The 16,556-nt window shown below is 46.4% G+C and overlaps 1 protein-coding gene across 1 annotated transcript; it reads right to left on the reverse strand.

Moving 5' to 3' along the window:
- Positions 1–1,852: 1,852 nt before the first annotated feature.
- Positions 1,853–11,710, reverse strand: LOC134148608 (aldo-keto reductase family 1 member B1-like). Its single transcript, XM_062590934.1, has 10 exons — positions 11,603–11,710; positions 11,186–11,353; positions 10,579–10,695; positions 9,217–9,294; positions 8,705–8,827; positions 5,378–5,484; positions 5,134–5,215; positions 4,117–4,200; positions 3,215–3,297; positions 1,853–2,460 (listed from the first exon to the last, which is right to left on the reverse strand). Exons 1-10 carry the CDS (start codon positions 11,666–11,668, stop codon positions 2,418–2,420), a joined length of 951 nt encoding a protein of 316 aa, XP_062446918.1. The 5' UTR covers positions 11,669–11,710; the 3' UTR covers positions 1,853–2,417.
- Between the last annotated feature and the right edge of the window lie 4,846 nt (positions 11,711–16,556).

Here is a 16,556-nt window from a genome sequence, read left to right on the forward strand (position 1 = left end):
TGCCTCCGGTCCCATATTTCACCAGTCGTTCAAGCCCTTTGCCAGTTAAGCATTGCGCTGTGTCCCAGAATGACCCTTTCCAAATTCTTTCCCTCTAAGTCATCAAGCGAAATACAGAGTGAGCCTGTTACAATACCATTCCATTCATACCACTAGCTGCTCTTCCTTCTGCAGTGGAGCAGTCTGTCTGAAAGCCTTCTCCAGTAAAATTCCTACTTGGTGAATGGAAAGTTTCTGGCACATAAATTTTCATGAAGTTACAGGGAAATAAAAACAGAGGAAATTAACAGAACTTCATGTGCTACTTTGGAATCTCTGCTGCCCAATGTGACTTCTTGCTATAACACACTGGTCACGCAAAAAGGTGATTTCCAAGCAGGTCACTACTGTCCAAAACAGTTTTCTGTCAGAACTCCTAGACTAACCTCAGAACCTGAGCTGTTCTGTTTTTCTTTTAGATGCCTCTGGGCTTCTATTTATTGCACTATAAATTACAAAAACACTTTTGGAGCTAAAGCTTTTTATATTTGCTTTTAAGCCCAGAATTAAAGTGACTATAATCCATTTATGTGAAGAAAAGCAGCATTAGAGAGAATATTGCTCAGAATCAGAAATTGATCCCTCCCAATACGATTTAAGTTTAATCTTATCTATTCAGCCTGTTACAAAAGGCTGACCAAAACCATGTTACATTTAAAGTCTAGTCTCAGCTATAGTAGAAGATCTTAAAAGCAGCACTTGAACATAATTATATTGGATAAACACATTTTGTTAGTGGTCATCAGGACACATTTTGAATTAATATGGCTCTGTAGTAATCTTTACATCATCACATACTAGGAAACAAGACCACCTACTTAGCAAATAGGTTCCGAGATCAAACACACATTTCATTATTGTGCATTTTAAGCTAGCTCAGTTCCCTTTAAGGGATACTATGCAATTGTGTAATCAAAATCCCACCTTAAATGTCCCTTTTCTTTCATCTGCTTAGAAAGATTCCTCTTTCTACTAGACTACACAACCACCTTCAGAGGACAGTTTCCAAATCAATTTAGTCCTTGGAGAAAAGGCGCCAGGCAGTAAAACACTAACATTGATAAAAAATCTCAGAACAAACATTTTTAACAAGACAGACCAGAAGTGTGCAAGTACATTTTGGGAATAAGCTTAGACAACTCAGCAACAACTTTGAATTCATTACCTACCTGTACTCAGAACGCTAAAGTAAAACAAAGGACAAACATACCTTACAAATGTCAAAGCTTGGCTAAAAAGCTTGCTTGAACACAATAATAGAATTTTCTGATCAGCTACTTCATAAAAACAGGTTTCCAAGAAACTCCTATGTTAGTTTTATTATTTGCAAGTGGTTGCTTGCACAGATAAAAGTCTTTCCTACAACATATGGGCTGCCTGCATTAAAAGCTGCACGTTTTCTACTGCCTAAACAATCCTGTAGGAGTCTGTGTAGGCTTAGCATCTTTAATGGAATGAGTTTTCTACCAGTCAAAATACACTACCACTTAAGTAAAATAAAGATTGATTTAAACTTCAGTATATTAGCTGTCAGACACCTCAGAACAGCTGTATTTAGAAGAGGTTCAAGGAGACTTAATGGGCATAGGAACATTACACTGTTCTTGTGCATTCTGCACATGCACTAGCATAAGAGCATCTGGACAGCTAGCACATTACATGCAAGAAGTTAACACCAACAGCAGATGAATTTTTGGCAGACAGTCATTAGCCTCGCTTTCACGTAACGTCTAGAGACAGCTGGGCATAAAGCAATGACTCCAGTATGACTGCCATTAGAGCATTGCTGAAATAACCACCTCATCACACACAGTAATGAAACTACATTTTATTATAAGCAAAACCAGCTTTTAGATTGCTAGGAAACTAGGCTATACAGTTTTGGAAGAGCTACATACATAACAACTGCTATACTTAGAAACTAGTACTTCCCATTAGAGAAAAAGTGAAAGCATGGAGTGTTACAAAGAAACAAAACCAAACCAGAAGTAATTGTAGGGAAAAAAACGATCTCAAATTAATTATGCAAAATCTGTCGTATCTCGGTCCTTCCATACAACAATAATCACTAGCTCCAATTCCCAGTATTTCAAAGTAGAATTAATTGGAATAAATTTTCTCAATATTTTCTGCTTACCAGACAGATAGTTTGGCAAAGACAGTCTACTACAGTCTCCACAGTGTGCTCTTCAGAAAGATTTTGCCATTTCTTTCTTCCAAAAAAGAAAATAAAACAAAGTCACCAAATATATACACTGCATCACTGTAGGCAAAAAAGGGACTGATGCAGTGGGAAAGCTACATAAATCAACAACTTGTAGGCAACAGCAGAGGCATCTGACACCAGGAGTGTGGAAGAAGGCAGGAAAACACCATCTTTAGTACTCTGCGTGGAAAGGGTACTCCTTGTGATCTTTGCACCTGAAAGAAATCAAAGTGGAAAGTTTTACCTCGTTCCTGAAGTAAACACTCTTTACTGCTGTAGCTACTGTGAAGAGCAGCCAAAGCAGGAACTCAATGTTTAAAAGCAATGACAACTTGTCCCAGTTTTCTGTTTTCCTTGGTGATGTGCTGCATTTGTAAACTGAAAAATTGTTGAGTGCCTTCTCTTACATAGGCTCAGAGTTCAAAGGTGATGGGACCTAGCTGCTTTGTAGATAAGACTTATCTTTACACTCTTTGTTAGCTAAAAGGCCTTTCTGTAGCCTACCAAAGGCGTCCTATCTGGCTTTAGGCTTCCAAGTTGCAAGTTATTGCATTATAGTTCATACTGTCCGTATGCCAGGGCCTGGCAGAAAGTCTCAATAAATTCCGCAAGCAAAAATAACCATGAAATGGAGTCTGTCTCCCACTTGTTTCTCTAATATGGCCAAAAATGAAAATTATGAATTAGAACTCTTCTATTAGAATTAAAATTTAAAAGGTTTTGTAGAAATTGAATTCAAAACAAAACCAAAACTTCATGTATGTTCAATATCTGGTTCATATAATGTAGATTTTAAACCCAACTCTGACAAGTTATTTTTGGGATGAACCTTTTGGAATGTGAGTCAGCATATACTAAATTTCACACAAGTCTACTGTCTATAGCTTTCTATAGAAAAAAATTCCCAAAAGTATTTGTAACATAAGGGTTTGGAAAAAAAAGAAAAAAAAAAAAAAAAAAGCCACTCACGTGCTCATTTCACAGGCTCTCCAGTTTCTGTTAAAGCTGAGAATGGTTGCCATCTCCTCTTTAGTCAATTCAAAGTCAAACACCTAGCACGAGAAACAGCTAGAAGTCATCTCTTGGAACAAACCAAAGATGGTGAGATTGACAAGATTCAAGAGCAAGTCCACCCTGGGCAGCGGTTGCTGGTTAGAAGCAGCAATGGCCTCATGCAAGAGGGAAAAGGAAAAGAAGTCTGCAGGCATTTCCAAGACTCCACTGGCAGAGGGAGGAAAACACCTACCCACCCCTACCCCACCTGCAGCTGATGAGTGTGCTGTTCCAAGAAGCTGGGTGAGCAGCTAGTGTTGCAGCATGCCTCCACCTGTAGAGGTTGCATCTATCTGTCCTGCTCCAATGGAACACCTGGAAGACTTTCTGCAACCCATTAACCCCACTAGGTTTCTTCAGAAATCCTGACCTCCAAGGTCAGTCAGGGATGGCTGAATTCAGAGGAGCAACTTGGTGTAGGGCCACTAGAATGATCTTCCTAACATTGCCTGCCCTGCATAAGACTCTTCTGGCATGTTATTGCACTCGGGCTCCAGGTGAGCCCCGTCTGTTGATTCATGCAGGCCTGTGAGCCCTGCATGCCCATTCACAAAGAGTAAGAGACAGCATGTGAGGTGACTGTTAAGGTTACCAGCAGACTGCTTCCAGGAGCTCTGGTCACTTCTGCTCTGTGAGCTGCAGCTACTAGTTTAGCCCTGCCTACACCATAGGTAAACATGCCTCTGTTTAGAGAGAGAAAGCCCAGTCCTCTTGTCTGAGGAGGACTTGGGATGGACAAGAAAGGATGGCTACTGCTGTGCAGGGAGAAGGACTGCCATCCCTAAAGGGCAGCACCCAGGTCACTTACAATCACTCACCTTGGCATTCTCGACAATACGCTGCGGTGTGACAGACTTCGGAATCACAACCACATTTCTCTGGATGTGGAACCGAATGAGAACCTACAAGAGCACATCAATGGGTCAAAGACAAGATGGCTCTTAGTTTGTAATAAGCAGAGCCTGTCCCAACAACAGTTTGCTGTAGGGTGCATGATTCAGCAAAAATAACCCATTTTTACATATCAAATCATTCCTGAACTCAAGGCTTAGGTACTACTTTCTGAAGGGCAATGAGAAGTGGAGCCCACAGAAAGGCTTCATCTCTCCTCTCTCATCCAGTTTTGGGACAGTCAGTTCCTCCCTTCATACTCACACTTTAAGACTCTATACAAGGGTTTAACAGAAGCATAGAATGGTTGAGGTTGGAAGGGACCTCTGTAGAGATCTAGTCCAATCCCCCTGCTCAAGCAGGGTCACCTACAGCATGTTAGACAAGATCATGTCCAGATGGCTTTTGAATATCTCCAGAGAAGGAGACTCCACAATGTCTCTGGGCAACCTGTTTCAGTGCTCTGTCATTCTCACAGTGAAGAAATTTCTCCTCATATTCAGGTGGAACTTCCGGTAGTTCAGTTTGTGCCCATTGCCTCTTGTCCTGTCATTTGGCACCACTGAAATGATTCTGGCCCCATCCTCTTGACACCCTCCCTTAAGGTATTTATAGACATAAGATCCCCTCTCAGTCTTCTCTTCTCCAGACTAAACAGGCCCAGCTCTCGCAGCCTTTCGTTGTAGAGAGATTCTGTGCCACAGCACTTGAGATGGGGAAACAACATCTGAAGATGGGCTGAGAATCCACTGCTTTTTGAGCATCTGAGTCCCTTCAGGCACACACTGCAGGCCACACTGAGAACACCTGTTGCTACTCTACACCACAGGGGAGCGTGTACAGCTCACAGGGATTGAAGATTCAGGCTGTACCCACAGCGTGCAGTTTCCATACAGCTATGTTCCAGGAACCAGTACCGTGTCCCCTGCGCCACCCTTACTTACCTGTGCTGGGGTTTTGCTGTGCTTGGCTGCAATCTCTTTAATCTTGGGGTCTTCCAGAAGGGAAGGATCCTCTGGCTTAGCCCTGTATGGAGAACAGCAGGCCAGTGGTGAGGAACCTCCATAGAAAGGCCCTACCTAGCAACAGAAATCTGTATCTGTTGGAGTGAGTAACGGTGCAGGTACAGTCTCAATGCTTCAAGCATAAGTCATGTGAGGTGCCTTGCAGATTGCAAAGCGGTCTTACCACGGCCTGTCTGGAGAGCCAAGGGGACTGTATGCTGTCACAGCAATCCCTTTGGACTGGCAATACTTGATCAGCTTCTCCTGGGTAAGGTATGGATGACATTCAATCTGCCAACACAAGAGCAGAGAGACTGCAGTGACAGAACTGCTGTAACCTGCTCCAGGGATTATCTGCCAACCCAGTTACAGTCTGCCCGTTGTCCTAATCTGCCAGGCTCTATAGTATCGTGCAGCCTTAGTTGTTTATGGCACCTACTTTTACAACAAGTCTTCCTGCATGACTTGATCTTTTCTCTGGGGAAAAAAATGCTCCAGGGATCATTTAAGCCAGTGGAACTGATTTTTGTCCTGACTTTTCTACCTGATATTATGCAGCCTTTTTTCTGTAGTTCCTCCTTCCTTTTCTACTGCTTGTAGTAGCAACGCACCTTGCAAGTGAAATTGTCCAAGGACTATAACACCACTCCTCATCTGTGTTGTCCTCAACATACAAAACCATCATCTACATAACTGCCTAAGTGGGACAGCACAGTAAAATCCATATCCAGGAGAACAATGTAAAATCATGATAAAACAGCAGAGTAATACAGGTAAAAAGTTCTCTTCCTGTAAAAACACTGTGGCATGTTTAACAAGTAGCACATTAAAGTTAATGCTAGTATTGTTTCATTCCCTTTTATCTGCTTCATATCAGTACTTGTGCTGGATGCTTGCAATCTGCAAATGTGAGCATGATTACTAATTACTATAGATCTTAGACATTCAGATTACTGTCCATTATAGAATCTTTTCTTAGAGACACATGCATAGACTTACTATTGGTTTCCATAAGAATACCTATGTAACTGAATACAGACTGCTTATCAGTAGATCCATATTCTAGCCAGTTAATGCACTGGTATACAGTATACTACAGACATCATTCATGTATCAGGAGGTAGTAAATGAACATGGGTAATTAATACTTTAAAGGGATTTTCAGGGTAATTGTACACTGAGGAGCACCACTTTTCTTTCATCAGACAAAATCAAGAACGTTGACTGTACTGTTTTCCAAGCTTTCAAGGCAGCTGCCACTGCTTTCAGAGGGGAAGTCCCCAGAAACTTATGCTGCTGGCAGGTGGAGCAAGAGACACTGTAAAACACGAGATCAGTTTATAGCTATCTGAAGCTTGTGTGGCTGTTTCCTTTCTGGGGTATGCTAGAATATTAGATGCAGAACAGGTAGCTCAGTTTTTAGGACAAATATACATATTTATTTTGCTTCAGCAGTTCCAGAGACTCAATAATTTGGTTAAATGCTCTGTTACTGTAGGAATAGTTTATTTTTGCAAGTATTTAATAGCCAGAATTCAGGCTATACCCGGAACAAAATGTATAATGCAAAGTCATCCTTATTCCTCCACTGTAACTCTAGCCAAAAAGCTTCTGAGCTACATTATCAAGTCTTACGTATGGATCAAAGCGAAAAGCCTATGAAGTACATGTAAACTACTATTAAGCTCCTTACTGAACTGGTCTCCTTGCAGTCTTGCCAGCTTCATTTCTCACTGAATTAAACTGATAGGGACACTGACTACATTTATAATTTAGTAAGAATGGGAATGTCACTGAATACATGAGTGGACTGCACACAAGCCAAATCTAGTAGAAAAGGGTTTGTAGGAAGATCTATCATCTTGCACATCTGAGGGCTTGTCTTTGACAAGTTTTTCTTCAGAAGCACTAGATTTTGAAGCATAGACTGAGACCAAATGCTCTGAACTTAACTTGATTATTATAACCAGAATTGAGAAGAGTTGTAGGCACAGAAGAGATCATAAAGGTCAGTATCCCCTGTGCAAGAAACAGAGGTGCCATTATCAACTAGAAGGTTCCCTGGCAGCAAGGTATGGCAGATGCTGAAAGAAACAAGACTACCACATATCCTAGAAGTGCATTGTACCTGATAATGAAAAGAGTTACGAAACATTCTGGCAAATGCAAATTCAGGTATGTTGAACAGACTTCCAGAGAAGACTCCCATTAGCTTTCAAAAAAAAAAAAAAAATTAAAAAGAGAGAGAGACATACTTGAGCTGCAGGAATGAGCCAAAATGAACCTTAGGAAATTCAGCAAGGACAAAGGCAGAGTCCTGCCTCTGGGAAGGAATAGCTCTTGCAACTACACAGGCTGGGGCCTGACTACTAGGGGAGCCACTCTTGAAAAGGCTGTAGGGGGTAGCAAACTGAATGCTAGCCAGCAGTGGTGCTGGCAGCAGAGAAGGCCAACAGCTTCTATTAGGGCTGTCTGAGCAGGGGACTAGGGATAGGTCATGGGAAGGGATTATCTCACTCTCAGTGAGTGACAGACCACCTCTACAATACTATGTGCCGTTTTGGGTCCTCAACAGAAGATTGACAGACTGGCACAAGTTCAGCAGAGCGAGATCAGGATGGTTAGAATCCGGAGCTGTAATAGGAGAGGTTGAAGGAGCTGGGCCTGTACAGCCAGGAGAAGGGAAGGTTTCAGAGGTCCTAACAGCAGCCTGCCTATACCTACAAGACGGAGCCAGCTCTTCAGTAGCGTGTGCTGGGAAAAGAAAAAGAGAGACAGGCATAAGCAGAAACAAGAGGAGATCAAAGGACATAAGACCTTGCTACTCCTACGAGAGCAGTTAGGCAGTAGAGCAGGTGCCCACAGAGGCTGTGCAGTTTCCTTGAAGATTTTCAAGATCTTATTGGATAAAGCCCTGAACAGCCAGTCTGATCACAGAAATGACCCTTCTCTGAGCTGGAGGTTAGACTAGATGATCTCCTGAGGTTCCTTGCAACCCAACTTTCTATAATCTTATATTCAAATGTTGTCCTTATACCTGGAGAGTTCTACTCTGCGGACTCCTTTGCAACACCATTTCCTCCTTCCTCCCAACCCTCATTAAGTTAAAGTGTCCTGTCCAGTTTCCTCATTCCTGAGTTAGCAACAGAAACCATAATCTTTGCAGTCTTGGAGAGCTGCATACTGTCATAGCAAAAAGGACATCTGACTTTCTAATAAACCCTTGTATATCTATTGGGTTTTATTCTATTGAAAGACAACTTTCTAAAGCTCATCTCTGAACACTTTATCCTGCCAGAAACCATGTTCTGGAGCTGTCCCTTATCAAGCTTTCTAGCAATAGTACAGCAGCCTTAAAAATAACAGTGCCTTGTACATCCAGAAGTAGTTGAAAGATAGGATTAAGAGTATACACTGCATCTACTCCATTCTCCCTTTTTCTAAAATTTTCTTCGATGAGATCTATGATAATCATTGAAGAACATTCACCTGCTGTAACATAGCAGCCTACCTGGTTATTTGCAGGCTTGTATTTCAGTCCCGGCTTGTTCAAGATTCTCTCAATCTGCCCATGGTTGAAGTTGGAGATTCCAATGGCTTTGACCAGACCAGCATCCACCAGCTCTTCCATGGCCTAACAGAAAGGGCAGCAAAGTCATCATCGTATCAAAGTCATTTATATTTTTCATACTAGGCAGGGCATGAAAATATTCTTCCTGACATGGCTTACTTCCTTTGTAAGAAGGATCAAAATGACTCTTTGGACATGCTGATTTCTTGATCCTTTGAGAGGGAAAGAGGAGCACTAGCACATTTGTGCTAGGTTTCCCATCCTAAAAGACCAGTCTCGTTCTCTGAGCTTGCCAAACTGGAAAATAACAACCCCCAATAATCCAACTCTGGTACCAACAAGTCTTTCCAATAATTCTGCATACATGAGACAACAATTCTGCAACTGCTGAAGGTAATGAGAACATGGAAGAGACGCAGAAAACATCATTCTCCCCCAGTAAAAAAGCTTACCTCCCATGTATGTAGAATATCAGTGTTGCTGGGTATAGACATGCCTTTGTCGTCAGTGGGAAACAGCTCCTCTCCTGCCTGTCAGTGCAAGAGAAAACTGCTTGAAACACTCTGTTGGGATGCTAGCTTAATGCCATGCTAGCTGAGGACTATGACAACAAGCTTTTAGTGCAGAAAATTAAGTATCTACATTCTTCAGTTATTCCTTTCTCCTTCACGTGAAACTACTGCACTTTTGCAGCAACTAACCCAACAAAGAGAGCTACCTCCACCAGAGCCAATAATGTGCTAGCTCACCAAAATACTTAAGAGTGGATTGTCTTGTTTCCCTGCAGAACTACAGTTGAGAGGTACAGCTAAACATAAGATTACTTTCTGTATTGGTCAATTATGCCCCCCACAAGAACAACATTGTATTTCTGTTTTTTTAGAAGGTGTAATAAGGACCTGCTTAGGACCTAGGAACATATGGTTGGTTTATATTGCACCATAGTTGCTGAAGAGTGTACTGTGTACAGTCTTCTATACAGAGGTTCACTTTTTTAACTTGGTGGCTCCAGGAAAACTGAAACAGTGCCCCTGTTATGAGCTGATCACATCTCATCTTTGTTCAAAACAGTGTTTTCTACTCATACCACATTATTGCACTATGATGCACTTTCACTTGGACAGTTATATCAATCTGAAAATAACAATAACATACAAACTATGAAAAGCAGTTGATAAGCTTGTAACCAAAAGGTAGAATAGAGATTTTCATCAATGACAACTTCTGATCAACTGTTTTGCATGCAGTCTGAAAGAATTCAGCACTAAAAATCTTCACCAAGAATTCTAAGGTCTGTGCAACAATTGTGTTCCTACAGGAGGAGTCAGTTCAATGTGTGCAGTATTAAACACACAATGATAAATGGAAAATAGAAACATTGGCTCTTGCTCTGCAATTCTGTAACATGCAAAGAAAAGACTTTGTCAGGTAGCAAAGTAAAGACCTACTTTCCACAAGGAGAGAGTCAAGTCACTGTCAGAGCAGCATACTTTGGGTTTGTAGAAGACAACACATAGGCAGTCTAAGAGACAGCAGTATAACTCATGCTTGCAGCTGAGAGACCTGCCCCTGCTTCTAGGTCTGCCTCTCCTAGGATCAGAAGGAGAGAGAATGCTGTGCAAGCAGCAAACTCAGAGGCAGGGATTAAGACCCTGGCTCACATGGCCAGAGTAAAGCTGAACGAGCACCTCTTGAACAGTACTGGTACACACAACAGATACATGATCTTTCCTGGCTGGAGCAACGGAAGAGTTCTAAAATTCTTCAGAAGAGACAAGAAGCAAAATTTTTAAGAGACAATACTGTTCCTGTACCTTAAACCCAATAGGCCAGTGGATGAGGTAGAGATCCAAGTAATCCAGTTTCAGGGCAGCAAGTGTCTTCTGGCAGGCTCCCTTCACCAGAGGTTTGTCATGGAACGTGCACCAAAGCTAGAGACAAAACCAAGCCACACAGTGACCTCTTCAGTTAAAGCTCTCAGGTGCTCTCTTGAATGGGAGAGGATCTTCCCACCTTCTTTGGCAGCCAATGTGGAATTAGGTTGTCCTATCGCTCTTCAAATGGGGCCTCTTTTGTGAGCAGAACTGGCCCATGATACTAACATAAGCAGCAGCAATACACAACTGAATGAGGTCATGGCAGACAGAAAGAGCAATTTAGTTCCATTAGATAAGCGGTCAGGTATTACACGAAAGATGATAGCATAACTCAGCATCAGGGAAGACTCAAACAGTAGTACCCACGTCAGAGGTGCGCATCCTGTGCGGTCTGGGTACCGGGTGATGCAAAGCCAGAAGACCATCTCAGGGGTGGCCCAAAGGACAACACTCTGAACTGCTCCAGGCTGCAGATCCACAAAGCGCTGGGCCGCCCCTACGCCCCAGTGGGTCTGCCCCAGGGCCTCAGGCCACCGCACCCTACCTTGCTGACGACGAAGAGGTCCTCCCGCTTGACAGCGCCCTCCTGGACCTTCTGCTGGATCCCCTCCCCGACTTCGCTCTCGTTCTGGTACACGTAGGCACAGTCGAAGTGCCGGTACCCGGCGTCGATAGCAGCCATCACTGCAGCCGTTACCTTCCCTGGTGGAGACTGAAATAAATAAATAAATAAGATAAATAAATCTAATAATCGCTTCACGCCACACAGTATTGCTCGCCGCGCTCCCCCCGCCCCGCCGGCCGCCTCGGGCTCGGCGCCGGCCGCCGCCGAGCTGCCGCCGCCGAGCGGGGCCCGGCCCGGCGCTGCCCCGCCCGCGGGGGCCCCGCCGGCCGCAACCGCCTCTCCCCGCCGCGGGGCCGGGGGAGCCTAAAGGACGGGGACGGGTGGCGGCGCCGCTACCTTCCAGGTGCCCAGGCCCAGGATGGGCATCTTGGCTCCGGTGCTCAGCTGCACGTAGGTCGCCATCGCCGCGCTGCGCCGCGGCCTCCTCCCGCCCAGCTCCTTTAATAGCGGCCGCGCCGCGCCGCTCCGCCCCGGCCGCCCGGAGGAGGAGGAGGAGGAGGGGAGGAGGGGAGGAGGCGGCGGCGGCGGCGGCGGCGGCCGCCGGGGCGGCATGGCCGGGCCTGGGGGGCCTGGGGCGAGCGCCGCGCACATCGGCTAAACCAGAAGCGTCTCAGTTTTGTGCTGCGTGCGTCGCATCCGCGGCGTTGGAGCGTCCTGCCGAGAGGCCTTTGCCTCGGTCCCCTGTCACGGCCCCCCAGCCCGTGTCACGGCCCCCCAGCCCTTGTCACGGCCCCCCAGCCCGTGTCACTGCCCCCCTGCCCTTGTCACTGCCCCCCTGCCCTTGTCACTGCCCCCCTGCCCTTGTCACGGCCCCCCAGCCCTTGTCACGGCCCCCCAGCCCGTGTCACTGCACCCCAGCCCGTGTCACGGCCCCCCAGCCCTTGTCACGGCCCCCCAGCCCGTGTCACGGCCCCCCAGCCCGTGTCACTGCACCCCAGCCCGTGTCACGGCCCCTCAGCCCGTGTCACGGCCCCCCAGCCCTTGTCACGGCCCCCCAGCCCGTGTCACGGCCCCCCAGCCCGTGTCACAGCACTCCAACCCAGTTCCCCCCCCCCCCCCCGGGGCATTACGTGGCGGAGGTGGCTCCGGGCAGAGCCCGCCTGCCCCGCGCCACGGGGCCGAGGCCTCTGGGCCGCAGCGTGGCGACGGGGCCCCCGGGCCGAGCGCGTGGCCCCGCGTGCCCGTAAGCCGGGCGGCTGGGGAAGCCTCGGCGTCTATCTCCGGCAAGAAGTGGGAACTTTTGGTTCCCCTCCCGAGATGGAGCGAGTGTGGCTCTCACGCTGGGGTGGGGGCGGGGGGGGGGGGGGGGAAGTGAGCTGTTTCACAGGAGTAATTGAGAAAATAGTGAATAATAGTGAATAGAGAATAAAATATACCATTGTACAAATAAGTGGTAGGTGGCCGGTAATTCTACGCTAGAAATAGGCTTTGAAATTTTGCAGACAAGAATATGCTGTTCTGATGAAGTGGTCATAGCACAGTGGAAAAAAACAGAGTTACCCACAGAATTCCCTAAGCATGGGAGTCTTTGCTGCTTACTCACACCCGGAGAATTTCTTCAGGTGAAAGTGTTTTCCCTGGGTGCCTCTCCCAGAGAAGACGCCCAGGTTCTTTGCAGCTTTGTATTTTTTGCTCCATTTAACTAAGGGCAGCGAGATAACTGGTTTTCCTCTTTAGTGTTCCTCCTGTTTTGTGTCAGCGCCATCAGCCGTCCTCAGCAGGATGCGATGTGTTTCAGCTCGATCATGAAACACTTATATAACTCAGTGCTTATCTTTTACTGTCTGGGTTCTGTTTTCCTAATGATTTCTTGTGCAAAATATGTCTCCACCTTTTTTTCAGAGAATTTCAGGCAAAAGTTTTGTATTTTGCTTTGCTGTTTGCTGTTGTTAGTGGGAGACTTTCCCTTTGTTGCTTTAAGGCTATTTATGTCTCCTGAAGGCCTGGCTGGGGTTGTCACATGATGACAGGGCCTTGGGGAGAGAAGTAGTACTGCCTGTGTTACTGGGTGACAGCTAGCTTAGTAAATCTATCAAACCATGTCCTTGGTAAGTGCACATGGATTTTTTACAAGAAATGCCAGAGATGTATGTGAGGAAGGTGGCTTTTTAAAATTATTATTATTTTTATTATTTTATTTATTTATTTTTGCTTTGCTTGTGAGGTTTTTGCAGTAGACCAGGATGCTTTATGCAGTGGTCTTTCAGGTTTGTTGTGCTGACTTCGCATTTGGTAATTGTAATTCACCAGAAATCAGGAGCAGAAATGGTGACCTCAGAAAGCAGCAGTGTCTGGACCTGCCAAGAACATGCTCCAAAATGAAGGAAGTGGCTGTGTCCCTGTGGAGACAATGTTTACCAGCAAGCCCATACGGTCTGTTGTAAAAAGTGCACAGTAGAAGCGAAGAGGTGACAGAGGAGCAGGGTAAAACCATCTCGGGTGGTGTGGAGAAGAGCTGCCAAGGCCTGCAGCTTTTGAGTTGCTGACAGATAGAAGCACAACTAAAGTCAGTATTTTGTCATGGGAGTGTGCAGATTTCAAGCTCAGATCAGAGAAGATAGGTCACTTGGGGGAACCTGCCAGTGGCTGAGGGAATTTCTCTTTTGCTTGGAGCCTTTTATCCAAGTGGGGTATTTCTCTTGCTAAGTGGCATGCTGTGGTTCGGTCTCCCACTGCTTGTTCAGACAGGATGACAGACTTCCCCCTCCTCTCCCCAGAAGGTCTTAGTTGACCCTGACTTGAAGACCTTGGCCCCATTGCCACACTATGCTCAAATCAAGCTAGGCATGTGCTTTGAGGTTTCTTCAGTCTTCTGGACTAGTTCATGACACTTTTGTCTTCAATAACACTACTTGGCCATTAATCCAGAGTGCTGTATGTGCTTAGAAAAGATACCACAGGAGCAGCCAGATGACATACAAAGATACGTGGAAATGCCTCAAGCTGCCTGCAGCAGCATCTTAGGCACAAATGGTGAGGTTTTGGTAGCAGAGATGACTGGTGGGGGAGGAGGCCCTGCAACGCCCCTGGCATCAGAAATGGTTCCAGCCAGCTCCCAGCACTGATAGGAGCAAAGCAGCTGTGGGTATTGGACTGGGAGGTGCAGAGGAGTGGCAGACATTATGTGCATGGCCCCCCTGTGCGTGACATGGCATTACGCTGCAGTGGGAGCAGAGCCTCCATGATGTGCGTGGTGGGGGGAGTGCAGGCAATGCATGAACGATCGGAGCAGGGGGGCACCCAAGAAGGCTGTTGCTGACTGGGAGGAGTTGAGCAGGTGTCTGCTCCAAAGTCCGGCCCTGGCAGTCTCCCCGCGGGAGGCATCAGGAGAGTGGCGTGCTGTGGTGCCGGAGGTGCCCAGGGCTTGCCCTGTGCTCCCACAGCACTCTGGAGGGACCAGTCTGCTCCACAGAGCACAGGAACATATTTGTCAAAGTAATGGTTTGTTTAAAACAGGCGTTAACAAATACTAAAGGGCAAAAGGGAGGCCTTTGGTCAGAAGTTAGCAGCTAGCAGTGCGGAATGGGCCAGGTTGCAAGGTGTGTGGCCAAGGCATCTCGGCTGCTCCGGGAGAGTGAATGAGCTTAAAGTGAGTTTCTGAGTCATGGAGGAAGGGGACCACTGCATCTTGGCTGGGGAAATGGAAGGCTCTGATGGTGAATTAAAGCCAGTGCCCTTTCAAGCAGCCCTATTTGCAAGGGTTAAGTTGACCTGCAGAAACGGGAGCTCCCCAGAGTTTGAGCACTTGGCAGGCCCTTACCGAGGGCCAAATTACAGAAACAGAGACACTGGCAGCTGGTGCCCCTGTTGTGGCTGTGGTGGTGCTGGGGGGCTGGAGCAGGCAGAGTACAGTTTTTGGCTTTGGAGGGCAGAGCTCTGTGCCACTTGCACAAGAGAGAACGGCTTGGGCACCAGCTAATGGAGGGATGTATTGAACAATGCCCCAGTCCTGCTCATGTCACAGATGAGAGAGTCAGCCTCACCTCTGTCCCTGGAAGGATGATGGAACAACTCATTCTGGATGTTGTTTCCAAGCATATGGAGGAAAAGAAGGTGTTCAGGAGTAGTCAGCATGGATTCACCAAGAGGAAATCCTGCTTAACCAATCTGATAGCCTTCTAGAATGAAATGACTGGCTGGGTAGATGACAGGAGAGCAGTGGACGTTGTCTACCTTGACTTCAGCAAAGTTTTCGACACTGTCTCCCATAACATCCTCCTAGATAAGCTCAGGAGATGTGGGTTAGATGACTGGACAGTGAGGTGGGCTGAGAACTGGCTGAATGGCAGAGCTTAGAGCATTGTATTCAGTGGTGCAGAGTCTAGTTGGAGGCCTGTGGCTAGTGGCGTCCCCCAGGGCTCAGTACCGGGTCCCATCCTGTTCAACTTCTTCATCAGTGACCTGGATGAGGGGACAGAGTGCCTCCTCAGCAAGTTCGCTGGTGATACCAAGCTGGGAGGAGTGGCTGATAAACCTGAGGGCTGTGCTGCCATTCAGAGAGACCTGGAGAGGCTGGAGAGTTGGGTGGAGAGGAACCTCCTGAGGTTCAACAAAGGCAAGTGCAGGGTCCTGCACCTAGGGAGGAATAACCTCATATATCAGTAGAGGTTGGAGGCTGACCTGTTGGAAAGCAGCTCTGCAGAGAAGGTCCTGGGAGTGCTGGTGGACAACAAGTTAACCACGAGCCTGAATATGAGGAGGAATTTCTCTCTACTGTGAGAGTGACAGAGCAGTGGAACAAGTTGCCCAGAGAGGTTGTGGAATTTCCTTTTCTGGAGATATTTAAAACCCTGGATGCAACCTTATCTAACATGTTGTAGGTGACCCTGCTTGAGCAGGGAGGTTGGACTAGATGATCTCTAGAGGTCCCTTCTAACCTTACTCATTCTGTGAGATAGCCGTAGAGGGACTGGGAAGAAGGAGGTAATCAATGACTGTTGCTTAGACTATTGGAATGTATTTATGAGCAAGGTGGGGAAGGGACCCTGAAAAAGTGGTGGTCACAGACTTGTGATCATGGCTGGAAGCTTTGAGGGCTAGGCATGCTTGCTAACGCCCCTCTAATATCACCTGATAAGCTGGTGGGCTGCTCTTTTATTCAAGGAGTGACCTATATGTATTGTACTAGGGGGAGCATGCCAGAAGACAGCATTGAGATTAGCAGCATGGCCAAGGATAATGCTGAGAGACCAGTAGTATAGGCGACCTGGGAAAAAGCATCCAAAGAGGATGAAAATTGTCCATGCCAGTGCCCTATATCCTGGGACTTACGCATGTTCCTGAAGAAAAA

Source organism: Rhea pennata, chromosome 1 (assembly GCF_028389875.1).
Source record: "Rhea pennata isolate bPtePen1 chromosome 1, bPtePen1.pri, whole genome shotgun sequence".
Taxonomy (NCBI): Eukaryota; Metazoa; Chordata; class Aves; order Rheiformes; family Rheidae; genus Rhea; species Rhea pennata.

What these genes read in the sequence shown, in the direction of transcription:
- LOC134148608 (XM_062590934.1), bottom strand. Translation starts at nt 11,668, where the DNA reads ATGGCGACCTACGTGCAGCTGAGCACCGGAGCCAAGATGCCCATCCTG. An exon ending in ACAGCAAAACCCCAGCACAG is followed by an intron (nt 4,201 to 5,133) that starts GTAAGTAAGGGT and finishes GTGCTCTTGTAG; the next exon opens with GTTCTCATTCGGTTCCACAT. An exon ending in GTATTGTCGAGAATGCCAAG is followed by an intron (nt 3,298 to 4,116) that starts GTGAGTGATTGT and finishes TTCTCGTGCTAG; the next exon opens with GTGTTTGACTTTGAATTGAC.